We start from the raw sequence: 27,920 nt of genomic DNA on the forward strand, positions 1-27,920 counted from the left end.
AAGAGACATTCCAATGTTTGTGCTTGTTTACAAATGGCAAATAAATGAAACTTAAAGTTGATCTTGGTATGTAGCCAGAGAAAGTCTCAGAGGAGACCCACACCAGTGACGGTGACACCCTCATGGCGGAAGAGGAGGAGGAGGAAGAGAAACAGACCACGCCTGCTCGGGTGTCACACCAGGAAGTGTGGGTGATGTTTGAGAGCATCTGGAACAATGTGTGTGGGATCAGGTGAGCAGATGATACTGAGTTCAGGACCTGTGGAGATTAGCCCATAGTTGGGAAGGCAGGGTCCTAAATACTAGTTTTTCTAACATGCATTCTAAAGACTGTGCCTGTTAAAGCGACAGTTATTTAATGAATGAATGTGAGTGTATGTTAGTATAAGAGGTCAATGTGCTTTGTTCAGCTCTGCTGTGTTCGCCGCTCTCCGCTTTGACCCGGGCGCCATAGAAACCAACCAGCCAGTAGAGGGTCCTCCCCTTCCCCAGGACGCCCTCTCCTGTCTGCACAGACTGTCTACTGCTGTCAAACAACTGCTACAGGCCTTTACCAGGTCAGTTATACCATACTGTACTCCCTCCATTCTGACAGAACAGTAGTTCTCTCCTGTCTGTCTGCACAAACTATCCACTGCTGTCAGACAACTGCTACAGGCCTTTACCAGGTGAGATACCTGACATATCTCTCACCTTAAACACCTGAAAACCTTGTAACTCTTAGGACCAGGACTGGTGACCACTACCACCCCAAACTTAGCCTAACCATATTCAATGAGGCTGAATCACCCACCTGTTCCAGACTAAGGATGTGTTGGAAGGAGCGATTGCAAATTGCCCAGCAATGGGACACGCCTGATGTCGTCACAGTAGAGCTCCTGTCTTGACTTGTTGGTCTGGTGTCACACTCTCCTCTCTGCTAGACTCACTGCCATTCAGGCCAGGGGAAGATATTAGCGAGGCTGCAGATAATCTGCAATCAGTAACACTTTCACAATACGTCACTGACGGTTGCTATGGTGATGACGTTATTAAAAAATAATCATCCCAGCAGTCACGGGGTCACTGAAATCGTTCATGTTATGGTTGATGGCTCATTGTGATGTTTTAAAGAGTCTGGCTTTCTCCTGGACAGCCAAATGTCCTCGCCTTGTTTTCCACTACATTGGCGAGCTTCTCCTTCTTCAAGAATTTGGGGAATAAGATTGAAAGTAAGGCATGCTGCTGTGCACACATACACAGACACAGCCTTAAACAGGGGTCCGGTTTGGTTGGTGTATGGTGTCCCCTCAGTCAGGAACGCTGTGTCTCTTTCAACAGTAACTATGAACATTCTGCCTCATTGTAGTTTCAGTTAGAACCCAACCAGTGGTGTGTTCATTTATTTAACTCGGGTCAGCTGTCTCCATTTTAAATCTTTCCTTAACGTTAGAATTATTTCACAATACTGATGACGGATCAGCTCCTAGAGCATTATTGTCACCTATTGCTGCAAATATTGATGTGGCTTATTGTAATTCTTACCCTATAATAATATACCGAGTCAAGATTTGGAACATCATTACACACGTTAGGCTACACATCAAGAAATATATTGAGGCAAAAATCACAAATAGCATTATTATATATATATTTTTACTAAATTCAATGAACATAACATTTATTTCAATATAATTGAAATAATATAGGCCTATGTAGTCTATACTCTTGGTAGGCTGTTTATCTTTCAATGCAGTCATCTTTTCATTTGAAGCATCTGTTTATCCTTTGCTTGTTTGTAACGATTGCAAAGACATTGGCAACTTTGTATTTGTGATCAACTTCGTTGTCGGTGGTCAAAGATAGGGCTCTTGCTGTGACTGTATTACCGGTGGTCATGAAGGCAGTCAAATTCCATGTGATTGTTTAGCCACGGTAATTTGGCTTCTCCAAGCTCTGATGCAGGCTGCTGGTCATTAGTAGTCTACCAAACTTGCTAACTGCCTGGTACTCGGCACTCTATTGTCCCTCTAATCACTCTGACATCAATGTAATTGAAATTCTAATCAAACGCTTCATGAGCGCTCATGTTGCGCAACATTTCTATAGGCTATGCAATTGCGTGAGAAAAGAGTGATGGCCTCTAATAAAAATAGGAGGGCCCCATAGGCTTTCTATAGTTTAGGCCTACTATATTTAATTCTCAACTTTCCTAATATTAAGCACATTGCTTATATTTATAACAGGAGTATAGCCTACCTGACTGGCATGAAAATGAACCATGGGAAAAGCGTCCTCCATTCGCTATTTAAGTGCATAGATGACATGTATTTTTTCCCACTGCCCCTGTTTCGAGACAGGTGCATGATAAATGGTTCATTCTAATTATAAAAAAATTCACACGTATATGTAAAGACAAGATTAATTCAAGAATAGTCTGATTGGTGTCAATATTATCCTATCACTTTGATTGATATATTATCAATTGTGAATGATGCCCAGCTTGAAGGCAAGAAACAATGCCATTTTTTTGCGACATTTTTTAATCATAGTCGCACACCTCACGTAGCCTTGCCCATAGGCCTATATGTTTTGATCAGGTTTGTATCACAATTTGTGGCCAAATAACTTCTTAAAATGAAGCACATTAATCCGCTTTACAAGGGGTGTAGAGCCTAACCGGCTTTTAGAAGCAGCGCGTGAGTTTCAAGTTTGGGGAAGATAATTTTAACCATTTATAATGCACCTTTTTATAATAAAAACATTACATACATAATCGCATATGCGGTCACTATTGATAATGGTGTATTCCCGCTAACGGAACATTCGCACTTATAGCCTACTGCCGTATGCGCGTTGCTGCGCTTATAATGTGAAGAAATAGCCTAATAGTTTATCACATTTTAAGCTAAACGTTCTGATCTATTGCGTAAAATAGTTTGTTTGATGCTAGTGGTTGTATTAATTTGGGATCTATCGCATCCCACAACTGTCCCAGACTATGTTTGGAATATTTATTTCTCACACAGAATAGAATAGGTAAACTTTTGTACTATGGGGATAGTAGATTGACAGGCTAGTGATTTTTGCTGTTCGTTAGGCCTAATCGTGTTGGCTGACAAAGTAAATGTGGATAGTTCTTCCAATATCTTCAATATGCATGCAGTTGCGACCTCAAAGTGTCTGTCTTCACTTGTAGCCTGTGAGAAATACCAGTTCTCGTGATGGAGAGCCATGTGAGTGAGAGGTGCTTCGGAGTACGCTGCACTCTGGGAGAAGGGAACAACGGCCACTGGCCGCAAAAGACATGGATTTCTTTAGGGTGCATTATGGCCGCACAAAGGGGATGCCGCCATTAAATTCGAGGCATTATCAAGTGCTTGTCAAATTGTGAATGAGAGACAGATTAAGTGTGTACAGCCTGCACAAAAAAACAAAGCAGAGCTCCTGACTTTCAAGCAATTAAAAAAAAGAAAACCATCATGCAGCCTTACAATGTATTAAAAATCTAAACATATATAGCCCAACATTTGTAGAACAACTAAAGTTACATTAACTCTAAATTAAGCATATAGTAGTACCAATTTCTTTGTTAACCGCTCAACACAGAATAGCTGCATGTGCCCACTCCCTCAAATCGTTTGGAGACGTCCTTTGTATTTTATTCAGCTTTGCTCAATTGTATTCATTCTATAAAATAATGTAAAATATTTGCTTAGAATTCCAAGGCGTTCTTGTCTGCTAAAATAACTAGTGTAGCCCACAGTAATATGGCATAGCCAGATCAGGGCCTAACATAAGGACAACTCAGAGTATGCTGTTCTGTTCTTACATTTACATTTAAGTCATTTAGCAGACGCTCTTATCCAGAGCGACTTACAAATTGGTGCATTCACCTTATGATATCCAGTGGAACAACCACTTTACAATAGTGCATCTAACTCTTTTAAGGGGGAGGGGGGGGTTAGAAGGATTACTTTATCCTATCCTAGGTATTCCTTAAAGAGGTGGGGTTTCAGGTGTCTCCGGAAGGTGGTGATTGACTCCGCTGACCTGGCGTCGTGAGGGAGTTTGTTCCACCATTGGGGTGCCAGAGCAGCGAACAGTTTTGACTGGGCTGAGCGGGAGCTGTACTTCCTCAGAGGTAGGGAGGCGAGCAGGCCAGAGGTGGATGAACGCAGTGCCCTTGTTTGGGTGTAGGGCCTGATCAGAGCCTGAAGGTACGGAGGTGCCGTTCCCCTCACAGCTCCGTAGGCAAGCACCATGGTCTTGTAGCGGATGCGAGCTTCAACTGGAAGCCAGTGGAGAGAGCGGAGGAGCGGGGTGACGTGAGAGAACTTGGGAAGGTTGAACACCAGACGGGCTGCGGCGTTCTGGATGAGTTGTAGGGGTTTAATAGCACAGGCAGGGAGCCCAGCCAACAGCGAGTTGCAGTAATCCAGACGGGAGATGACAAGTGCCTGGATTAGGACCTGCGCCGCTTCCTGTGTGAGGCAGGGTCGTACTCTGCGAATGTTGTAGAGCATGAACCTACAGGAACGGGTCACCGCCTTGATGTGAGTTGAGAACGACAGGGTGTTGTCCAGGATCACGCCAAGGTTCTTAGCACTCTGGGAGGAGGACACAATGGAGTTGTCAACCGTGATGGCGAGATCATGGAACGGGCAGTCCTTCCCCGGGAGGAAGAGCAGCTCCGTCTTGCCGAGGTTCAGCTTGAGGTGGTGATCCGTCATCCACACTGATATGTCTGCCAGACATGCAGAGATGCGATTCGCCACCTGGTTATCAGAGGGGGGAAAGGAGAAGATTAATTGTGTGTCGTCTGCATAGCAATGATAGGAGAGACCATGTGAGGATATGACAGAGCCAAGTGACTTGGTGTATAGCGAGAATAGGAGAGGGCCTAGAACAGAGCCCTGGGGGACACCAGTGGTGAGAGCACGTGGTGCGGAGACAGATTCTCGCCACGCCACCTGGTAGGAGCGACCTGTCAGGTAGGACGCAATCCAAGCGTGGGCCGCGCCGGAGATGCCCAGCTCGGAGAGGGTGGAGAGGAGGATCTGATGGTTCACAGTATCAAAGGCAGCCGATAGGTCTAGAAGGATGAGAGCAGAGGAGAGAGAGTTAGCTTTAGCAGTGCGGAGCGCCTCCGTGAGGAGAAGAGCAGTCTCAGTTGAATGACTAGTCTTGAAACCTGACTGATTTGGATCAAGAAGGTCATTCTGAGAGAGATAGCAGGAGAGCTGGCCAAGGACGGCACGTTCAAGAGTTTTGGAGAGAAAAGAAAGAAGGGATACTGGTCTGTAGTTGTTGACATCGGAGGGATCGAGTGTAGGTTTTTTCAGAAGGGGTGCAACTCTCGCTCTCTTGAAGACGGAAGGGACGTAGCCAGCGGTCAAGGATGAGTTGATGAGCGAGGTGAGGTAAGGGAGAAGGTCTCCGGAAATGGTCTGGAGAAGAGAGGAGGGGATAGGGTCAAGCGGGCAGGTTGTTGGGCGGCCGGCCGTCACAAGACGCGAGATTTCATCTGGAGAGAGAGGGGAGAAAGAGGTCAAAGCACAGGGTAGGGCAGTGTGAGCAGAACCAGCGGTGTCGTTTGACTTAGCAAACGAGGATCGGATGTCATCGACCTTTTTTTCAAAATGGTTGACGAAGTCATCTGCAGAGAGGGAGGAGGGGGGAGGAGGGGGAGGAGGATTCAGGAGGGAGGAGAAGGTGGCAAAGAGCTTCCTAGGGTTAGAGGCAGATGCTTGGAATTTAGAGTGGTAGAAAGTGGCTTTAGCAGCAGAGACAGAAGAGGAGAATGTAGAGAGGAGGGAGTGAAAGGATGCCAGGTCCGCAGGGAGGCGAGTTTTCCTCCATTTCCGCTCGGCTGCCCGGAGCCCTGTTCTGTGAGCTCGCAGTGAGTCGTCGAGCCACGGAGCAGGAGGGGAGGACCGAGCCGGCCTGGAGGATAGGGGACATAGAGAGTCAAAGGATGCAGAAAGGGAGGAGAGGAGGGTTGAGGAGGCAGAATCAGGAGATAGGTTGGAGAAGGTTTGAGCAGAGGGAAGAGATGATAGGATGGAAGAGGAGAGAGTAGCGGGGGAGAGAGAGCGAAGGTTGGGACGGCGCGATACCATCCGAGTAGGGGCAGTGTGGGAAGTGTTGGATGAGAGCGAGAGGGAAAAGGATACAAGGTAGTGGTCGGAGACTTGGAGGGGAGTTGCAGTGAGATTAGTGGAAGAACAGCATCTAGTAAAGATGAGGTCAAGCGTATTGCCTGCCTTGTGAGTAGGGGGGGGGGAAGGTGAGAGGGTGAGGTCAAAAGAGGAGAGGAGTGGAAAGAAGGAGGCAGAGAGGAATGAGTCAAAGGTAGACGTGGGGAGGTTAAAGTCACCCAGAACTGTGAGAGGTGAGCCATCCTCAGGAAAGGAACTTATCAGGGCGTCAAGCTCATCGATGAACTCTCCAAGGGAACCTGGAGGGCGATAAATGATAAGGATGTTAAGCTTGAAAGGGCTGGTAACTGTGACAGCATGGAATTCAAAGGAGGCGATAGACAGATGGGTCAGGGGAGAAAGAGAGAATGTCCACTTGGGAGAGATGAGGATCCCAGTGCCACCACCCCGCTGACCAGAAGCTCTCGGGGTGTGCGAGAACACGTGGGCAGACGAGGAGAGAGCAGTAGGAGTAGCAGTGTTATCAGTGGTAATCCATGTTTCCGTCAGTGCCAAGAAGTCGAGGGACTGGAGGGACGCATAGGCTGAGATGAACTCTGCCTTGTTGGCCGCAGATCGGCAGTTCCAGAGGCTGCCGGAGACCTGGAACTCCACGTGGGTCGTGCGCGCTGGGACCACCAGGTTAGAGTAGCGGCGGCCACGCGGTGTGAAGCGTTTGTATGGTCTGTGCAGAGAGGAGAGAAGAGGGATAGACAGACACATAGTTGACAGGCTACAGAAGAGGCTACGCTAATGCAAAGGAGATTAGAATGACAAGTGGACTACACGTCTCGAATGTTCAGAAAGTTAAGCTTACGTTGCAAAAAAAAAAAAAAATCTTATTGACTAAAATGATATAGTACTGCTGGCTGGTGAAGTAGGCTGGCTAGCAGTGGCTGCGTTGTTGACTTTGTTTGAAAGTGTAGCTGGCTAGGTAACCTCTAACTGGCTAGGTAACCTCGACAATTTCTCTAAATTTCTCTAAACTACACAATTATCTTGGATACAAGGACAGCAAAGACAACTATGTAGCTAGCTAACACTACGCTAATCAAGTCGTTCCGTTGTAATGTAAGTTTCTACAGTGCTGCTATTCGGTAGAAGTTGGCTAGCTAGCAGTGTTAGCTAGCAGTGTTGACTAGGTAGGAGAACGGCAGCGCGGCGGACGAAAATAGCTGGCTAGCTAACCGATAATTACTCAAAACTACACAATTATCTTAGATACAAAGATAGCAAAGACAACTATGTAGCTAGCTAACACTACACTAATCAAGTCGTTCCGTTGTAATGTAATCGTTTCTACAGTGCTGCTATTGGGTGGCTAGCTGGCTAGCTAGCAGTGTTGACTACGTTACGTTACGTTAGGACGAAAATAGCTGGCTAGCGAACCTCAATAACTACACAATTATCTTTGATACAAAGACGGCTATGTAGCTAGCTAAGTAGCTAGCTAAGATCAAACAAATCAAAGATAGCAAAGACAACTGTGTAGCTAGCTAACACTACACTAATCAAGTCGTTCCGTTGTAATGCAATCGTTTCTACAGTGCTGCTATTCGGTGGCTAGCTGGCTAGCTAGCAGTGTTGACTACGTTACGTTAGGACGAAAATAGCTGGCTAGCGAACCTCAATAACTACACAATTATCTTTGATACAAAGATGGCTATGTAGCTAGCTAAGATCAAACAAATCAAACCGTTGTACTGTAATGAAAATGAAAATGAAATGGTAATACTACCTGTGGAGCGAAGCGGAATGCGGAATGCGACTACTCGCTCCAACCCGGAAGTTCTTCTGAAATAAATAAATGCTTCTGTAGACCCGTCTAAAATAAATAAGCACTCAGGACCTCAGACTGGGATGACGGTTCAACTTCCAACAGGACAACGACCCTAAGCACACAATCAAAACAATGCAGGAGTGGCTTCTGGGACAAGTCTCTGAATGTCCTTGAGTGGCCCAGCCAGAGCCCAGACTTGAACCCGATCGAACTTCTCTGGAGAGACCTGAAAATAGCTGTGCAACTATGCTCCCCATCCAACCTGACAGAGCTTAAGATGATATGCAAAGAAAAATGGGAGAAACTCCCTAGATACAGGTGTGCCAAGCTTGTAGCGTCATACCCAAGAAGACTCAAGGCTGAAGGGTCTGAATAGTTATGTAAATGTTATTTTTGTATAAATTTGCAAGCGTTTCTAAAAACCTGGTTTTGCTTTGTCATTATGGGGTATTGTGTGTATATTTTTTCAATGTAATCCATTCTAGAATAAGGATGTAACAAAATGTGGAAAAAGTCAAGGTGTCTGAATACTTTCCGAATGCACCGTACGTGCAAATCGGCGTGTTCAGTGGCTCTTTTAAGATGCTTTTGGGAAACAAGGCCCAGACTGGTGTTTTAGAGCTCATTAATCATTACATTTGTCTAACACCTCACTCAAACGCTCATTAGCACACACAGCCTACTGTACATTACAGTTGTAATATATCAGAATATTATAAGTTATTCACATTGTTCTAATAATACAGTGTATTGTATGACTTGGCACTATAGTTTTTGTATAACTTCTCACACAATGGGGCATCTATCACACATCTTCTAGGATGCCTCTTCACTACCTACCTAAACACCTCTTCACTACCTACCTAAACACCTCTTCACTACCTACCTAAACACCTCTTCACTACCTACCTAAACACCTCTTCACTACCTACCTAAACACCTCTTCACTACCTACCTCAACACCTCTTCACTACCTACCTCAACACCTCTTCACTACCTACCTCAACACCTCTTCACTACCTACCTCAACACCTCTTCACTACCTACCTCAACACCTCTTCACTACCTACCTCAACACCTCTTCACTACCTACCTCAACACCTCTTCACTACCTACCTCAACACCTCTTCACTACCTACCTCAACACCTCTTCACTACCTACCTCAACACCTCTTCACTACCTACCTCAACACCTCTTCACTACCTACCTCAACACCTCTTCACTACCTACCTCAACACCTCTTCACTACCTACCTCAACACCTCTTCACTACCTACCTCAACACCTCTTCACTACCTACCTCAACACCTCTTCACTACCTACCTCAACACCTCTTCACTACCTACCTCAACACCTCTTCACTACCTACCTCAACACCTCTTCACTACCTACCTCAACACCTCTTCACTACCTACCTCAACACCTCTTCACTACCTACCTCAACACCTCTTCACTACCTACCTCAACACCTCTTCACTACCTACCTCAACACCTCTTCACTACCTACCTCAACACCTCTTCACTACCTACCTCAACACCTCTTCACTACCTACCTCAACACCTCTTCACTACCTACCTCAACACCTCTTCACTACCTACCTCAACACCTCTTCACTACCTACCTCAACACCTCTTCACTACCTACCTCAACACCTCTTCACTACCTACCTCATTTCTGAATACAGATCAGGGCCCAATTTCCCAAAAGCATGTTCATTGTTAGAACCGTGTGTTTGTGATGTGACGTGTAGTTCCAGTTTGTTCAGGGCTCTCTGAGTCCCTGAAAGTCTGTTTCTTTCCTGCTGCACATGATGTTGATTTGAATAAAACCCATGCTATTTCTGTACTGTACACGTTAGGCAGAACAGGTGGTTGGTTAGAAATGGAACAGACAAGCCCAAAAATGAAGATGACTTTCATGTATGCCCATCTGTAGGAGGTTTGGATGAGGTGTGTTTGTTGAAGCTGCTCCTATGTGGTTACCTAGGAGACAGACAGACAGTAGCTCTTACAGTAGCTACCAGTGACACATCATCACAGCCCATAACCCCCCCGCCCCGCCCCCCCCTCCCAAGTCCCTGCCGGGAGAAAATATGTATAATGCAGACAGATCTAGCCTGCTGAAATGACTTTCCTTTCTCTCCCTCCACCATCTCTCTATCTCTCTCTCTCAATTCAAAAGGTGCTGTATTGGCATGGGAAACATATGTTTACGTTCCCAAAGCAAGTGAAATTGTCAAACAAAAGGGAAATAAACAATAAAAAATGTACAGTAAACATTGCAACAGTTTTAAAAGAATATAGACATTTCAAATGTTATATTATTGCTAATGTAGTAACAATGTGCAAATAGTTGAAGTTCAAAAGGGAAAATAAATAAACAGAAAGATATAGGTTGTATTTACAATGGTGTTTGTGCTCCACTGGTTACCCTTTTCTCATGGCAACCTTTCTCTCTCCATCTCTCTTTGTCCGTCTTTCTCTTTCTCTCTCTCTCTCCATATTTACACTATACAGTCTAGAAGTATTTTAATTACCCTTTCTATCACTTAATTTTCCCTAGTCCATTTCCTCTGTTACTTAATGACAGTGTGTGGTGTGTCCCTCCACTAATCAGACCCTGGCTGTTTTGTAGGGTTCTGTCAACAGACAGCTGTCTAGACGATGCCCAGGCTCTCCTCTCCTTCATCCACTCCAGTGAGGTTAGTATTTCTAACTCCTAGTAACCTCTGTCTGGTGGTCACACCTCTGAGATCATTCATGTTTCATCTTTCCAGCTCCCAATTTTTTGATAGGGTGAATGAAGGTTTGTCACCCACATGGACATTGTAGGATTCATTCATTCTAAATGTTAATAGGATTGCAATGTTACATCACATGTACTGCCAAGCTGATTGGGCTGAATCTTAATACTGTAGGTGACTTGTGCTTTAGATTGCTGCCATGGAGCCCAGGTTCACTGCCAAAGACCTGTTGGACTGTCTTTCACAGCATGAGTACAGGTGGGTGGAGACACAGACATACACAACTACACTCACATACGCACAATTGGCTTTGTCAAACCAATACACCTGGGAGAGTGGAGAATGACCTCCCACAATAACACCAATATACCTGGGAGAGTGGAGAATGACCTCCCACAATAACACCAATATATACCTGGGAGAGTGGAGAATGACCTCCCACAATAACACCAATATATACCTGGGAGAGTGGAGAATGACCTCCCACAATAACACCAATATATACCTGGGAGAGTGGAGAATGACCTCCCAGTGAGGATAAATGTTCTAGTTAACAGGATATCCAGCGAGTAACCAGGGTGGTCTAGTCCAGTTGTTCCCAACCTTTTTTGGTTACTGTACCGCAGTAACTGCTCGGAGTACCCCTGAAGTACTCCCTCGTGTGCATTTTACCAGTCTTCTCAAGTACCCCGTTTAGATATGCCTAGGACCCCTGTTTGGGAACCACTGGTGTAGCCCACTCATGTGTAGTAAAGTGTCTTTGATGATAGCATGCCTAGGCAGGTCTCTGACATGCAGTGCATTCAGAAAGTATTCAGACCCCTTGACTTTTTACACATTATGTTACGTTACAGCCCTATTCCAAAATGGATTACATTGGTTTTTTTCTCATTAATCCACACACAATACCCCATAATGACAAAGCAATGTTTGCAAATGTATAACAAAAAATAAAACGTACCTTATTTACATGAGTATTCAGACCCTTTACTCAGTACTTTGTTGAAGCACCTTTGGCAGTAATTACAGCCTAGAGTCTCCTTCAGGATGACTCTACAAGCTTGGCAGACCTGTATTTGGGGAGTTTGTCCCATTCTTCTTTGCAGATCCTCTCAAGCTCTGTCAGGTTGGATGGGGAGTGTCGCTGCACAGCTATTTTCAGGTCTCTCCAGAGATGTTCGATGGAGTTCAAGTCCGGGTTCTGGCTGGGCCACTCACGGACATTCAGAGACTTGTCCCAAAGCCACTCCTGCGTTGTCTTGGCTGTGTGCTTAGTGTCGTTGTTCTGTTGGAAGGTGAACCTTTGCCCCAGTCTGAGGTCCTGAGCGCTCTGGAGCAGGTTTTCATTAAGGATCTCTCTGTACTTTGCTCCATTCATCTTTCCCTCGATCCTGACCAGTCTCCCAGTCCCTGCCGCTGAAAAACATACCCACAGCATGATGCTGCCACCACCATGCTTCACCATAGGGATGGTGCCAGGATTCCTCCAGACGTGACGCTTGGCATTCAGACCAAGTAGTTCAATCTTGGCTTCATCAGACCAGAGAATCGTGCTCCTCATGGTCTGAGAGTCCTTTTTTAGGGGCCTTTTGGCAAACTCCATGCGGACTGTCAGGTTGCAGTTGTAAATGAGAACTTGTTCTCAACTAGCTTACCTGGTTAAATAAAGGTTAAATAAAAAAAAATGTTGTACCTTTTACTGAGGAGTGGCTTTCGTCTGGCCACTCTACCATAAAGGTCTGATTGGTGGAGTGCTGCACAGATGGTTGTCCTTCTGTAAGGTTCTCCCATCTCCACAGAGGAACTCTGGAGCTCTGTCAGAGTGACCATAGGGTTCTTGGTCACCTCCCTGACCAAGGCCCTTCTCCCCCGATTGCTCAGTTTTGCCTAGTGGCCAGCTCTAGGAAGAGTCTTGGTGGTTCCAAACTTCTTCCATTTAAGAATGATGGATGTGAATGATTTAAGAGTGATGGATGTTCTTGGGACCTTCAATGCTGCAGAAATATTTTGGTACCCTTCCCCAGATCTGTGCCTCGACACAATCCTGTCTTGGAGCTCTACGGACAATTCCTTCAACCCCATGACTTGGTTTTTGCTCTGACACACTGTCAACTGTGGGACCTTATATAGACAGGTGTGTGCCTTTCCAAATCATGTCCAATCAATTAAAATTTCCACAGGTGGACTTCAATCAAGTTGTATAAACATCTCAAGGATGATCAATGGAAACAGGATGCACCTGAGCTCAATTTCGAGTCTCATAACAAAGGGTCTGAATACTTATGTAAATAAGGTATTTATTTTATTTTTTATAAATTGGCAAAAAAAATTCTACAGACCTGTTTTTGCTTTGTCATATATGGGGTATTGTGTGTAGATTGATGAGGATAAAAAAAGCAATTTTAGAATAAGGCTGTAACGTAACAAAATGTGTCAAGGGCTCTGAATACTTTCCGAATGCAATTTAGAAATAAGAATGAATTGAACGGGCTTGGAAGCTCCAACCCTGAAAATTGACCGGTGAACTCCCAATGGCTTTCCATGGTATTTTGGAATGTTCTATCAACTGATGCTGGGTTGCCATGGTAATGTAGAATGTTCATTCAAATGATGCTAACTGATGTGGCTCATGCAATGTAATGTATTTTTTGTTTTGTCAGTTGAGTCAACTCAACAAATCACATCACAGATTGAAGGGCACGCTTCCTGCTTTAACTTCCTGGCATGGGTTCACCCAAAATGGCTGCCAGTCTACCCATTATGTCGTCATCATTTTTATTCATAATTCTTTTCGATGGTAGCTGATGCATGGGGCTGGGAGTCTAGTTTCACCTCATTGTGACATCACAATCGCCTCCCTCCCAGTGGAACTATCACAACCCTGATTGCCATGCCAGCCATTCTAGTCGCCGTGCCAGCCATTCCAAACCGTCCCCCTAACCCTTTTTCTGGAATTCTTACGACTGTAAAATGGGATTATGGCTATCTCTGATGAGCTACTCAGGAAAGGGCAAAAAAAAGCACATTAATATATATGTAGCCTTAGAAATAAGGTTCATGAAATCAATAACTTGCTAACATCAGATAACAACATTAATAAATTAGCCATTTCTGAGACTCATTTAGATAATTCCTTTGATATAGTAATGCAAGGATATAACATCTACAAAAGAGACAGGAATGCTTATGGGGGAGGTGTTGCTCTAATCTGAGCCTAGAGGAAAGTGTTTGTCCTCAGACCTGGATGGAAGCCAAAGTCATTCCGCTACCCAAGAATGGCAAAGCGGCATTTACTTGTTAGTGATGCACGGTTTGACTCATAACCCGTAGTCCTCACGGTTATATCCGCAGGGTGGACGGTTTTAGGGTCATTTTAAATGTTGTGTGGCTGAAGGGCGGTTGGGTTACGGGTGGGTTGAATAAACAGAAACAATAGATTTAAAATATCAGTAAATGTACAGTACCAGTCAGTTACTGTTACTATTTTCTACATTGTAGAATAATAGTGAAGACATCAACTATGATATAACGCATATGGAATCATGTAGTAACCAAAAAAGTGTTATCTAATAAATTTTAGATTCCTCATAGTCACTCTTTGCCTTGATGACAGCTTTTCACACTCTTGGCATTCTCTCAACCAGCTTCACCTGGATTGTTTTCCCAACAGTCTTAAAGGAGTTCCCACGTATGCTGAGCACTTGTTGGCTGCTTTTCCTTCACTCTGCGGTCCAACTTATCCCAAACCATCTCAATTGGGTTGAGGTCAGGTGATTGTGGAGGCCAGGTCATCTGATGCAGCACTCCATCACTATCCTTCTTGGTCACATAGCCCTTACACAGCCTGAAGGTGTGTTGGGTCAACTGACCTCCCTAGTTAAATAAAGGTAAAAGAAAATAAATAAGCGCAAACCAGATGGGATGGGTTATCGCTGCAGAACGCTGTGGTAGCCATGCTGGTTAAGTGTGCCTTGAGTTCTAAATAAATCAGACATTGTCACCAGCAAAGCACCATCACACCACCTCCACGCTTCACGTTGGGAACCACACATGCGGAGATCATCTGTTCACCTTCTCTGCGGAGATCATCCGTTCACAGACACGGCGTTTGGAACCAAACATTTCTTCAAGCGCAGTATCTAACAAGTGGACTCATCAGACCAAACGACAGATTTCTTCTTGTCTAATGTCCATTGCTTGTGTTTCTTGGCTTGTGTTTCTTGGCCCAAGCAAGTCTCTTCTTCTTATTGGTGTCCTTTTAATAGTGGTTTCTTTGCAGCAATGAGACCTTAAGGCCTGAGTCACGCAGACTCTTCTGAACAGTTGATGTTGAGATGTGTCTATTACTTGAACTCTGAAGTATTTATTTGGGCTGCAATTTCTGAGGCTAGTAACTCTAATGAACTTATCCTCTGCAGCAGAGGTAACTCTGGGTCTTCCTTTCCTGTGGCAGTCCTCGTGAGAGACAGTTTCATCAAAGAGCTTGAGGGTTTTCGCAACTGCACTTGAAGAAATTTTCAAAGTTCTGAAAATTTCCGGATTAACTGACCTTCATGTCTTAAAGTAATGATGGACTGTCGTTTCTCTTTGCTTATTTGAGCTCTTTTTGCAATAATATGGACTTGGTATTTTACCAAATAGGGCTATCTTCTGTATACCACCCCTACCTTGTCACAACCCAACTGATTGGCTCAAATGCATTAAGAAGGAAAGACATTCCACAAGTTAACTTTTAACAAGGCACACCTTCAAATCAAATTTTATTTGTCACACACATGTTTAGCAGATGTTATTGTGGGTGTAGCAAAATGCTTGTGCTTCTAGTTCTGACAGTGCAGCAATATCTAACAAGTGACATTTTTAGATATTACAACAAATACCTAATACACACTAAGTAAAGGATTGTAATTAAGAATATATAAATATATGTACGGGCAATGTCAGAGCGGCATAGACTGAGCTACAGTAGATAGTATAGAATACAGTATATATACATATGAGATGAGTAATGCAAGATATGTAAACATTATTAAAGTGATTTAGTGTTCCTTTTATGAAAGTGGCCAATGATTTAAAGTCTGTGTATGTAGGCTGCAGACACTCTGTGCTAGTGATGGCTGTTTAACAGTCTGATGGCCTTGAGATAGAAGCTGTTTTTCAGTCTCTCGGTCCCAGCTTTAATGCATCTGTACTGACCTCGCCTTCTGGATGATAGCGTGGTGACAGGCAGTGGCTTGGGTGGTTGTTGTCCTTGATTATCTTTTTGGCCTTCCTTTGACATTGGGGGCTGTAGGTGTCTTGAAAGGCAGGTAGCTTGCCCCCGGTAATGCGTTGTGCAGACCGCACCACCCTCTGGAGAGCCCTGAAATGCATTCCAGGTGACTACCTTCGTGATGGACTGTCATTTCTCTTGCTTATTTGAGCTGTTCTTGCCATAATGTGAACTTGGTCTCTTACCAAATAGGGCTAGGGCTATCTCCTGTATACCACCCCTTCCTTGTCACAACACAACTGACTGGCTCAAATGCATTAAGAAGGAAAGAAATTCCACAAATTAACTTTTAACAAAGCCCACCTATTCATTCCAGGTGACTACCTCATGAAGCTGGTTAAGAGAATGCCAAGAGTGTGCAAAGCTGTCATCAAGGCAAAGGGTGGTTACTTTGAAGAATGTGAAATATGAAACATTTTGATTTGTTTAACACTTGTTTGGTTACCACATGAATCCATATGTTATTTCATAGTTTTGATGTCTTCACTATTATTCTACAATGTAGAAAATATTACAAATAAAGAAAAACCCTTGAATGAGTACGTGTCCAAGCTTTTGACTGGTAATGTATATTTATTGTGCAATTTATATAGGCTACAATGAGGTTTTTCTTTCATTATTTTAGGCAATCTGGTATTTGTGCATAAGCTTAAACTTTAGGGCTTAACTGTAAGGCACTAAATAGCCTACACAGCCAATTGCCAAATAATGCTTTTGGGAACTGACAGAAAAAGTTAACGTCAATCCACGGAGACAAAAAGACATTGTTGAAGTTTAACGCAAGACAAATCAAATCAATTTGTATTTGTCACATGCGCCGAATACAACCCATGTAGACCTTACAGTGAAATGCTTACTTACAATCCCTTAATCAACAATGCTTTAAGAAGTTAAGTGTTAAGTAAAAAATAGAAAATAAAAGTAACAGATAATTAAACAGCAGCAGTCAAATAACAAGCGAGGCTATATACAGGGGTTCCGGTACGGAGTCAATGTGCGGGGGCACTGGTTTGTCGAGGTAATTGAGCTAATACAGTTGAAGTCAGAAGTTTACATACACCTTAGCCAAATACATTTAAACTCAGTTTTTCACAATTCCTGACATTTAATCCTAGTAGAAATTCCCTGTCTTAGGTCAGTTAGGATCACCACTTTATTTTAATAATGTGAAATGTCAGAATAATAGTAGACTGATTTATTTCAGCTTTTATTTCTTTCATCACATTCCCAGTGGGTCAGAAGTTTACATACACTCAATTAGTATTTGGTTGCATTGCCTTTAAATTGTTTAACTTGAGTCAAATGTTTTGGGTAGCCTTCCACAAGCTTCCCACAATAAGTTGGGTGAATTTTGGCCCATTCCTCCTGACAGAGCTGGTGTAACTGAGTCAGGTTTGTAGGCCTCTTTGTTCGCACATGCTTTTTCAGTTCTGCCCACACATTTTCTATGGGATTGAGGCCAGGGCTTTGTGATGGCCACTTCAATACCTTGACTTTGTTGTCCTTAAGCCATTTTGCCACAAATTTGGAAGTATGCTTGGGGTCATTGTCCATTTGGAAGACCCATTTGCGACCAAGCTTTATCTTCCTGACTGATGTCTTGAGATGTTGCTTCAATATATCCACATAATTTTGCTCCCTCATGCCATCTATTTTGTGAAGTGCACCATTCCCTCCTGCAGCAAAGCACCCCCACACCATGATGCTGCCCCCCCATGCTTCACGGTTGGGATGGTATTCTTCGGCTTGCAAGCCTCCCCCTTTTTCCTCCAAACATAACGATGGCCATTATGGCCAAACAGTTATATTTTTGTTTCATCAGACCAGAGGACATTTCTCCAAAAAGTACGAACTTCCCCATGTGCAGTTGCAAATCGTAGTCTGGCTTTTTTATGGAGGTTTTGGAGCAGTGGCTTCTTAGTTGCTGAGCGGCCTTTCAGGTTATGTCGATATAGGACTCGTTTTACTGTGGATATAGATACTTTTGTACCTGTTTCCTCCAGAATCTTCACAAGGTCCTTTGCTGCTGTTCTGGGATTGATTTGCACTTTTCGCACCAAAGTACGTTCATCTCTAGGAGACAGAACGCGTCTCCTTCGTGAGCGGTATGACAGCTGCGTGGTCCCATGGTGTTTATACTTGTGTACTATTGTTTGTACAGATGAACGTGTTACCTTCAGGCGTTTGGAAATTGCTCCCAAGGATGAACCAGACTTGTGGAGGTCTACAATTTGTTTTCTGAGGTCTTGGCTGATTTCTTTTGATTTTTCCCATGATGTCAAGCAAAGAGGCACTGAGTTTGAAGGTAGGCCTTGAAATACATCCGCAGGTACACCTCCAATTAACTCAAATGATGTCAATTAGCCTATCAGAAGCTTCTAAAGCCATGACATCATTTTCTGGAATTTTCCAAGCTGTTTAAAGGCACAGTCAACTTAGTGTATGTCTAAACAATTTTTTGAAAAATTACTTGTCTTGCACACAATAGATGTCCTAACCGACTTGCCAAAACAATTTTTTTATTTATCTGTTATTTTACCAGGTAAGTTGAATGAGAACACGTTCTCATTTACAGCAACGACCTGGGGAATAGTTACAGGGGAGAGGAAGGGGATGAATGAGCCAATTGTAAACTGGGGATTATTAGGTGACCGTGATGGTTTGAGGGCCAGATTGGGAATTTAGCCAGGACACCAGGGTTAACACCCTACTCTTACGATAAGTGCCATGGGATCTTTAATGACCTCAGAACACCCATTTAACGTCCCATCCGAAAGACGGAGTGTGAGTGTCACTGCCCTGGGGCATTGGGCTATTCCTTTTAGACCAGAGGAAAGAGTGCCTCCTACTGGCCCTCAAACACCACTTCCAGCAGCATCTGGTCTCCCATCCAGGGACTGACCAGGACCAACCCTGCTTAGCTTCAGAAGCAAGCCAGCAGTGCGATGCAGGGTGGTATAGTTTGTTAACAAGAAATTTGTGGAGTGGTTGAAAAACTAGTTTTAATGACTCCAACCTAAGTGTATGTTAACTTCCGACTTCAACTGTATGTACATGTAGGTAGAGTTAAAGTGACTATGCATAGATTATAAACAGTGAGTAGCAGCAGCGTAAAAGAGGTCTGGGTAGCCCTTTGATTAGCTGTTCAGGAGTCAAAAAAATACAACTTTTCTTTTTTAAAGCTGCAAAGGGAGGGTTGAAAATAGAAGGGCCAGAAAAGTAATGATTGGAAAGATTTGGTGAAGTGGTAAAAGAGGATGATATGTTATGTGTGATGATTGTGAGGAGCTATATAAATTCGACAGTCACAAGACGGGACTTCGAATAGGCCTATGGCATGTCAAGGGAACTGTAGCCTACTGTTTAGAAGGGTTAAATGGAAACTGAAATCTGGACACTGATGGTAGGCCTTAATAATAACTCCTGCAGAATGAAGATTTTCTTGCAGTAAAATGATACACCAAATGTAGGCAACATTTTGACTTGAGAACAGGAGTGGAGAAATATGATTTATTTATTTCTGTCTTTTGAGAGAATGCAACGCTCAGTTAGATACCATCTGTAGAGGTGCTGTCTTCATCATAAAAGTTGATAGTATTTCAACCACATAAAATATGCATTGAAGCCGAACTGAAGTCTTAACAAAAACATGTTGGTTCATTTTCACAGCTTTCTTTTTCCTAACAACCGGTCGAACTGATGTCGTTTGGATTTTTTTTGGGGGGGTGTTGCGTTATTGTATTTTCTCCCCAGTCCCGAAACATCTTTGCTCTGCGGAAGATGACAGAGAACTTTACTGATGTCAACTAGATTAAAGCATTCTTTGACTATTCTGTCGAGCGAGGGTTTATTCAGTCTTCTAGGGCAGCATCTTATGACATCTAATTATAGACAAGTTGACTGAGAAATAGCCTACCAAAATGTTGGCAATTATAAGCAGAAACATATCTCAATTAGGCAACAACAAAAAAATCTATATTTGCGGGTTAGTGCGGGCCTCAGATTTTCATTTTTACCACATATAATCATGCGGATGGGTTATTAGCAATTTCAGGTGGATGAACAAACAGCTGACCCGCGCACCACTATTACTTGAATCTAACAGCCAACCTATCAGCCAACCTTATCAGCCAACCTTATCAGCCAACCTTATCAGCCAACCTTATCAGCCAACCTATCAGCCAACCTATCAGCCAACCTTATCAGCCAACCTTATCAGCCAACCTTATCAGCCAACCTTATCAGCCAACCTTATCAGCCAACCTTATCAGCCAACCTTATCACCTCTTAGCAAGCTGCTGGAAAAAAACGTGTTTGACTAAATACAATGTTAACAACAGTCTTTCAGCATGCTTATAGAGAAGGGCACTCAACATGTACTGCATTGTCATAAATGACAGATGATTGGTTGAAAGAAACTGATAAGATTACGGGAGCTGTACTGCCAGTGCAGCCTTTGATATTGTTGACCATAACCTATTGTTGAAAAAACGTATGTGTTATGGTTTTTTAACCTCAGCCGTATCGTGGATTCAGAGCCATCTATTTAATAGAACACAGGGTTTTCTTTTAATGGAAGCTTCTCTGTTAAACATGTAAAGGGTGGTGTACAGCAGGGCAGCTCTCTTGGTCCTCTACACTTCTCTATTTTTACCAATGACCTTTCCACTGGCATTAGACAAAGCCTGTGTGTCCATGTATGCTGATGATTCAAGCATATACGCATCAGCAACCACAGCTAGTGAAGTCACTGCAACCCTAAACAAACAAAGAGTTGCAGTCAGTTTTAGAATGGGTGGCCAGTAATAAGCTGGTCCTAAACATTTCTAAAACTAAGAGTATTGTATTTGGTACAAATCATTCCCTAAATTCTAGACCTCAGCTGAATATGGTAATGAATAGTGTGGCTGTTGAACACGTTGATGAGACTAAGTTACTTGGTGTTACCTTAGATTGTAAACTGTCCTGGTCAAAACATATAGATTCAATGGTTGTAAAGATGAGGAGAAGTCTGTCTGTGATAAAGACATGCTCTGCTTTTTTGACACCATGCTCCACAAAGCAAGTCCTACAGGCTCTAGTTTTATTTTATCTTGATTATTGTCCAGTCATATGGTCAAGTGCTGCAAAGAAGGGACTAGTTAAGCTGCAGCTGGCCCAGGACAGAGCGGTACATTTTGCTCTTCATTGTAGTCAGAGGGCTAATATCAATACTAGATTGACTAAATCACTTATTTTTTACATTTATTTTTTGTGTTGGAAACTCCAAATTGTTTACATAGTCAATTTCCACACAGCACTGACACACACACTTACCACAAGACATGCCACCAGGGGTCTTTTCACAGTCTCCAGGTCCAGAACAAATTCAAGGAAATGTACAGTATTATACAGAGCCATGATTGTATGGAACTCCCTTCCATCTCATATATAGTAAGTGAACAGCAAACCTGGTTTCAAAAAACAAATAAAGCAACACCTCACGGCACAACACCTCTCCCCCATGTGACCTACTTTTTATGTTAATTTACTGGCATGTATATGTAACTGATAGATACATTTAACAACATTAACATGTATTGTGTGTATGTCAATTGTAAAGTATTTTGTTTGTAATGTATTTTTTGTTATGTGTCGGCCCCCAGTAAGACTAGCTGTCGCCATTGGTGTCTGCTAATGGGGATTCCCAGTAAGACTAGCTGTCGCCATTGGTGTCTGCTAATGGGGACTGTGCACTTGAACAGTCAAATACGTTACCAAACATTTTTGTGTCATACTCGATAACTTTAAATACATTATCCATGTGTGGTTGTATTGTGTTTTTAAATAGTCAAATAAATCTATAAGGTTATTGTATTGGATTTGTAGATTATTGGTCTGTTTTTAGAGGCATCACCATATTGGTTAGAATAGAGGGGATTTTTTTTGTAAGTGCATGCAAATCTGGTCATGCATATACACTATATATACATAAATATGTGGATTTGGCTATTTCAGCCACACCCATTGCTGACAGGTGTGTAAAATCCAGCACAGAGCCATGCAATCTCCACAGACAAACATTGACAGTGGAATGGCCGCACTGAAGAGCTCAGTGACTTTCAACGTGGCATCGTTATAGGATTCCACCTTTCCAACAAGTCAGTTCGTCCAAATTTCTGCCCTTCTAGAGCTGCCCCGGTCAACTGTAAGTGCTGTTATTGTGAAGTGTAAACATTTAGGAGCAACAACGGCTCAGCCGTGTAGTGGTAGGCCACACAAGCTCACAGAACGGGACCGCCGAGTGCTGAAGCGTGTAGCGTGTAAAAATTGTCTCTCCTCGATTGCAACACTCACTACCGCGTTCCATACTGCCTCTGGAAGCAACGTCAGCTCAATAACGTCAGCTCTCAATGTTTGTCGGGAGCTTCATGAAATGGGTTTCCATGGCTGAGCAGCCGCACACAAGCCTAAGATCACCATGTGCAATGCCAAGCGTTGGTTGGAGTGGTGTAAAGCTCACCGCCATTGGACTCTGGAGCAGTGAAAACAATTTCTCTGGAGTGATGAATTACACTTCACCATCTGGCAATTCGACAGACGAATCTGCGTTTGGTGGATGCCAGGACAACGCTACCTGCCCCAATGCATAGTGCCAACTGTAAAGTTTGGTGGAGGAGGTCTGGGGCTGTTTTTTATGGTTCGGGCTAGGTCCCTTAGTTCAAGTGAAGGGAAATCCTAGAGATACAGCATACACTGACATTCTAGATGATTCTGTGCTTCCAACTTTGTGGCAACAGTTTAGGGAAGGCCCTTTCCTGTTTCAGCATGACAATGCCCTGTGCACAAAGCAAGGTCCATACAGAAATGCTTTGTCGAGATTGGTGTTGAAGAACTTGACTGGCCTGCACAGCGTTCTGACCTCAACCCCATCGAACACCTTTGGGATGAATTGGTATGCCGACTGCGACCCAGGCCTAATCGCCCAACATCAGTGCCCGACTCTCTAATGTTCTTGTGGCTGAATGTGGCTGAATGGAAGTCCCCGCAGCAATGTTCCAACAGTGGAAAGTCTTCCCAGAAGAGTGGAGGCTATTATAGCAGTAAAGGGGGGACCAACTCCATGTTAATGCCCATGATTTTGGTTTGACGAGCAGGTGTCCACATACTTTTGGTCATGTAGTGTATTTTCTGTTTTAGATCAGAGTGGGTGTTAGCAAGTTTCTATTTGGTATGCACACATTATGTATAGTGCCTTCAGAAAGTATTCATACCCCTTCACTTATTCCACATTATGTTGTGTTACAGCCTGAATTCAAAATTAATCTACACACAATACCCCATAATGACATAGTGAAAACATGTTTTTAGAAATTTTTGCAAATCAATTGAAAATGAAATGCAGGGTCTCCAAGAGCTTTCCATGCCTGGGTTGTTAATTTGTCCATTATTATTTTTTTAATTCTTCAAGCTCTGTCAAATTAGTTGTTGATCATTGCTAGACAACCATGTTCAGGTCTTGCCGTAGATTTTCAGATAGATTTAAGTCAAAACTGAATTCATCTCCCAGTGTCTTGTGGAAAGCAGACTGAACCAAGTTTTCTTCTAGGATTTTGCCTGTGCTTAGCTCCGTTCCATTTTTATCCTGAGAAACTCCCCAGTCCTTAACGATTACAAGCATACCCATAACATGATGCAGCCACCACTATGCTTGAAAATATGGAGAGTGGTACTCAGTAATATGTTTGGGGAAAGTCAAATACAGCACTTTGTATTCAGGACAAAAAGTGAATTGCTTTGCCACATTTTCTGCAGTATTACTTTAGTGCCTGGATGCATTTTTTGCTTCTGTATAGTCATCTTTTCACTCTGTCAATTAGTTTTGTATTGTAGAGTAACTACAATGTTGTTGATCCATCCTCAGTTTTCTCCTATCACAGCCATTTAAAATCACCATTGGCCTCATGATGAAATCCCTGAGCGGTTTCCTTCCTCTTCGGCAACTGAGTTAGGAACAGCGCCTGTATCTTTGTAGTGACTGGGTGTACTGATACACCATCCAAAGTGTAGTTAATAACTTCACCATGCTCAAAGGAATATTCAATGTCTGCTTTATTTTTACTTTTACCCATCTACCAATAGTTGCCCTTATTTGCGAGGCATTGAAAAACCTCCCTGGTCTGTGTGGTTGAATCTGGGTTTGAAATTCACTGCTCGACTACGGGACCTTATAATTATGTGTATGTGTGGGGTACAGAGATGAGGTAGTCATTTAAAAAATCATGTTAAACACTATTATTGCACACAGAGTCCATGCAACGTATTACGTGACTTGTTAAGCAAATTTGTACCCCTGAACTTATTTAGGTTTGCCATAACAAAGGGGTTGAATACTTATTGACTCATTTTTAATTAATTTGGAAACCTTTTGTAAAAAAAAAAAAAAAAAGAAATCCACTTTGACGTTATGGGGTATTATTGTTTGTAGGCCAGTGACAAAGAAATGTCATTCTATTTTAAAATCAGTCTGTAACAACCAAATGTGGAAAAAGTCAAAGAGTGTGACTACTTTCTGAAGGCGCTGTCTGTATGAAAAAACAGCTCTCCGGGAAGTCAGTCATCAACCTCCCTGACATATCAGCCTGTCGGTCACCTTTCCATACACACAGTCTGTCTTGTTATACATATGTTACACACACACACACACACACACACACACACACACACACACACACACACACACACACACACACACACACACACACACACACACATACACTCTGTCCCATGTCCACTCCACACACATTCATTCGGTCTTCAGAGCCTTGTCTACACACACGTCAGTCATGGGGAAAGGTGTGTGTGTGTGGTTGTGGTTGTCATGGCCCAGTAGGGCTGTCATCGTGCTGTAGGGTCAGTGGCTTTACTAACACAGAGGGGAGCGCCGTCTGGCAGGGGATTAGGTGACGTCACACGCCTGACTAGACCTTCCACCACTACCCTTCATCTCACCTTGTTCACTGTCCACACACAGTTAGCATTTATCGTGTGTGTGCGTTTGCCTCTGTGTGTGTGTGCCTCTGTGTGTTTTCCGGCATAGTGTTTAATCTGTCTCTCTGTTCTCTTACATACATAATTAATTCCCTCAGACACAACCTTAAACACTGCCGCCTTATCACAGTCAGTCACCAGCCACCGCTGGCTACACGGAGGTTATGTCATCAACACACACGTTAGAGATCAACAGCTCAGTCAGTCACACAGACAGAAACACCGGAGGGTGTGGTGCGGTGTGTCGTGTGTGTTGCCCAGCCAGACAGCCTCCAGCTGAGGGTGAGCTGTCAGATTTCAGAGGGGAAAATAACTGCACTTCCGAGTCAAGAGTTCTACCATCCTTTGTGATGCAATTCAGTTCCATTCCGTTTGTTTTATAAGTGACCTTTTTAGAGGGCATTTGTGTACAATGTAAATGAGTATGGTGCAGTTTCTTATTAACATATAAACCAGTAGTACTTGTCCTCAATTCCAAAGCAAAGGTCATTTTCCCACCTGCTGAATGGAAAAATAACTCATTTCTGAACTCCTTCTCCTGTATTTTCAAGGTTATGACACTGTTTCCATAATAACCAGTAAGGGTTGTGAACAGAGCACTCAAAGAAAAGGAAATCATTACTGAACTACCACTAAATCATTACTATACTGCCTCATAACATTGACACAAATGATGCTATTATTATGAATAGATTTCTGCTGTGTTCCTGTTCTGCTGATGATTACAGTTGGAGTCAGACCATTTGTTTGATTAAAACTAAAAACATGGGGGCTTGGCTGATTCATGTCCACAGAAGACTTACAAATACCTCTGAAACATTACAGGGACCACACAAGGTACTTGAGGTGCTTAAAGTACTTGAATTTGGCACTCTGAAATTCAAGTACTGGAATTAAAATGAGAGGAGCACAGATAATCATCAAATATGTTTATGAAAAATATTAGAAAAATGTGTCAATTGTGACATGCCTTTCATGCCTAAAAATCCAGCTGAGGTGACCTTTCTCACGATAAAAATAGACGTTGTTCAACACTTTTTACTGTGTACTCTTCAAACATCTCCTCTCCGTACCTCCATACATCCCTGAGACACACAGAGACAGAGAGGTGTTTCAGACTAACTGAAGCGTGAATCCACATCTGATGTGACAGGCAGCCCAGTGCCACGTGGGAGTAGCTTAGAAAGGAGGGCAGAGCCATCGGTCCGTACTGAAACCTGCCATCTCTCTATGGTTACATAAACACCACAGCACAGATGAGGGAGGGAGGGGTACGTTCAGCAGATTCCTCTCTTTCTTTCCCTGTTATGTAATGTCCCGATGGGAACAAAGAGAGAGGAGGAAACAAACGAGCAACAAGCGTCCTCAGTGTCTCTAATGGGAGACGATATAGAGTGCCACTTTGTGTGCATGTGCACATGGATTCCATTAGTCCTGCAGTTAGAGATGTGCTGTGTACACGTCACACCAATACTCTCATCTGAAGAGAACAACATCACAGTAAGACACTGAGCTGGTCAAATGCTGACAAAACCACAAGTGTGAAATGAGGTAACCCCATGGAGAACAGTCATGTGTTTTTGGGTCACATTGTGGTGTTCTAAATGTTCTCTGTGTGTGTGTGCGTTCGCTCACTCGCTCAGCCATTTGAGGAGGGCACAGTCTCCCGTTGTGTTCTACTGTGCCTCGGGGCAGGAGTCACTGGACTACTCCATTGTGTTCTACTGTGCCTCGGGGCAGGAGTCACTGGACTACTTCATTGTGTTCTACTGTGCCTCGGGGCAGGAGTCACTGGACTACTTCATTGTGTTCTACTGTGCCTTGGGGCAGGAGTCACTGGACTACTTCATTGTGTTCTACTGTGCCTTGGGGCAGGAGTCACTGGACTACTCCGTTGTGTTCTACTGTGCCTTGGGGCAGGAGTCACTGGACTACTCCGTTGTGTTCTACTGTGCCTTGGGGCAGGAGTCACTGGACTACTCCATTGTGTTCTACTGTGCCTTGGGGCAGGAGTCACTGGACTACTCCATTGTGTTCTACTGTGCCTTGGGGCAGGAGTCACTGGACTACTCCATTGTGTTCTACTGTGCCTTGGGGCAGGAGTCACTGGACTACTCCATTAATTTCACAGAAAGGGACACATTCTGGATAGTGGCATTGCTCTCTTTCTCCCTCACTCTCTCTCTCTCTCTCTCTCTCTCTCCTATTCTCTCTCTCTCTCGCTCTCTCTTTCCTCTCTCTCCTCTATTCTCTCTCTCTCTCTCCTATTCTCTCTCTCTCTCGCTCTCTTTCCTCTCTATCTCCTCTATTCTCTTTCTCTCTCTCCTATTCTCTCTCTCTCGCTCTCTCTTTCCTCTCTCTCTCCTCTATTCTCTTTCTCTCTCTCCTATTCTCTCTCTCGCTCTCTTTCCTCTCTATCTCCTCTTCTCTCTCTCTGGATACTCTATTCCCTCTGTGTCCTTCAATTCAATTTAACAGTTTTATTGGCATGGGAAACATATGTTAACATTGCCAAAGCAAGTGAACTAGATAATAAACAAAAGTGAAATAAACAATAACAAAATTAACAGTAAACATTACACTCACAGAAGTTCCAAAGGAATAAAGACATTTCAAATGTCATATGTTTATATACAGTGTTGTAAAGATGTGCAAATACAAAAGTACAAAGGGGGGAAAAATATATAAATATGGGTTGTATTTACAATGGTGTTTGTTCTTCACTGGTTGCCCTTTTCTTGTGGCAACAGGTCACACATCTTGCTGCTGTGACGGCACACTGTGGTATTTCACCCAATAGATATGGGAGTTTATCAAAAAGGGAAATATGTGTCTCTAATATGGTCATACATTTGGCAGGAGGTTAGGAAGTGCAGCTCAGTTTCCACTTCATTTTGTGGGCAGTGTGCACATAG

At 43.4% G+C, this 27,920-nt stretch overlaps 1 protein-coding gene across 4 annotated transcripts in view; it reads left to right on the plus strand.

Annotated features, from left to right (window-relative positions):
* Window positions 1–27,920, plus strand: part of swt1 (SWT1 RNA endoribonuclease homolog) — a 42,104-nt gene that overhangs the window by 10,402 nt on the left and 3,782 nt on the right. For 3 of the 4 annotated variants that reach the window (XM_039002903.1, XM_039002905.1, XM_039002904.1), the window contains exons 11-14: window positions 75–232; window positions 411–557; window positions 10,595–10,661; window positions 10,894–10,961. In XM_039002903.1, the coding sequence (XP_038858831.1) occupies window positions 75–232; window positions 411–557; window positions 10,595–10,661; window positions 10,894–10,961 (440 nt within the window). Of the gene's footprint in view, window positions 1–74; window positions 233–410; window positions 558–10,594; window positions 10,662–10,877; window positions 10,962–27,920 lie in introns of all 4 variants that reach the window. The other variant, XM_039002906.1, reaches the window with a different exon arrangement.

The sequence above is a fragment of the Salvelinus namaycush genome, chromosome 10 (genome assembly GCF_016432855.1).
Source record: "Salvelinus namaycush isolate Seneca chromosome 10, SaNama_1.0, whole genome shotgun sequence".
In the NCBI taxonomy this organism is placed as follows: domain Eukaryota; kingdom Metazoa; phylum Chordata; class Actinopteri; order Salmoniformes; family Salmonidae; genus Salvelinus; species Salvelinus namaycush.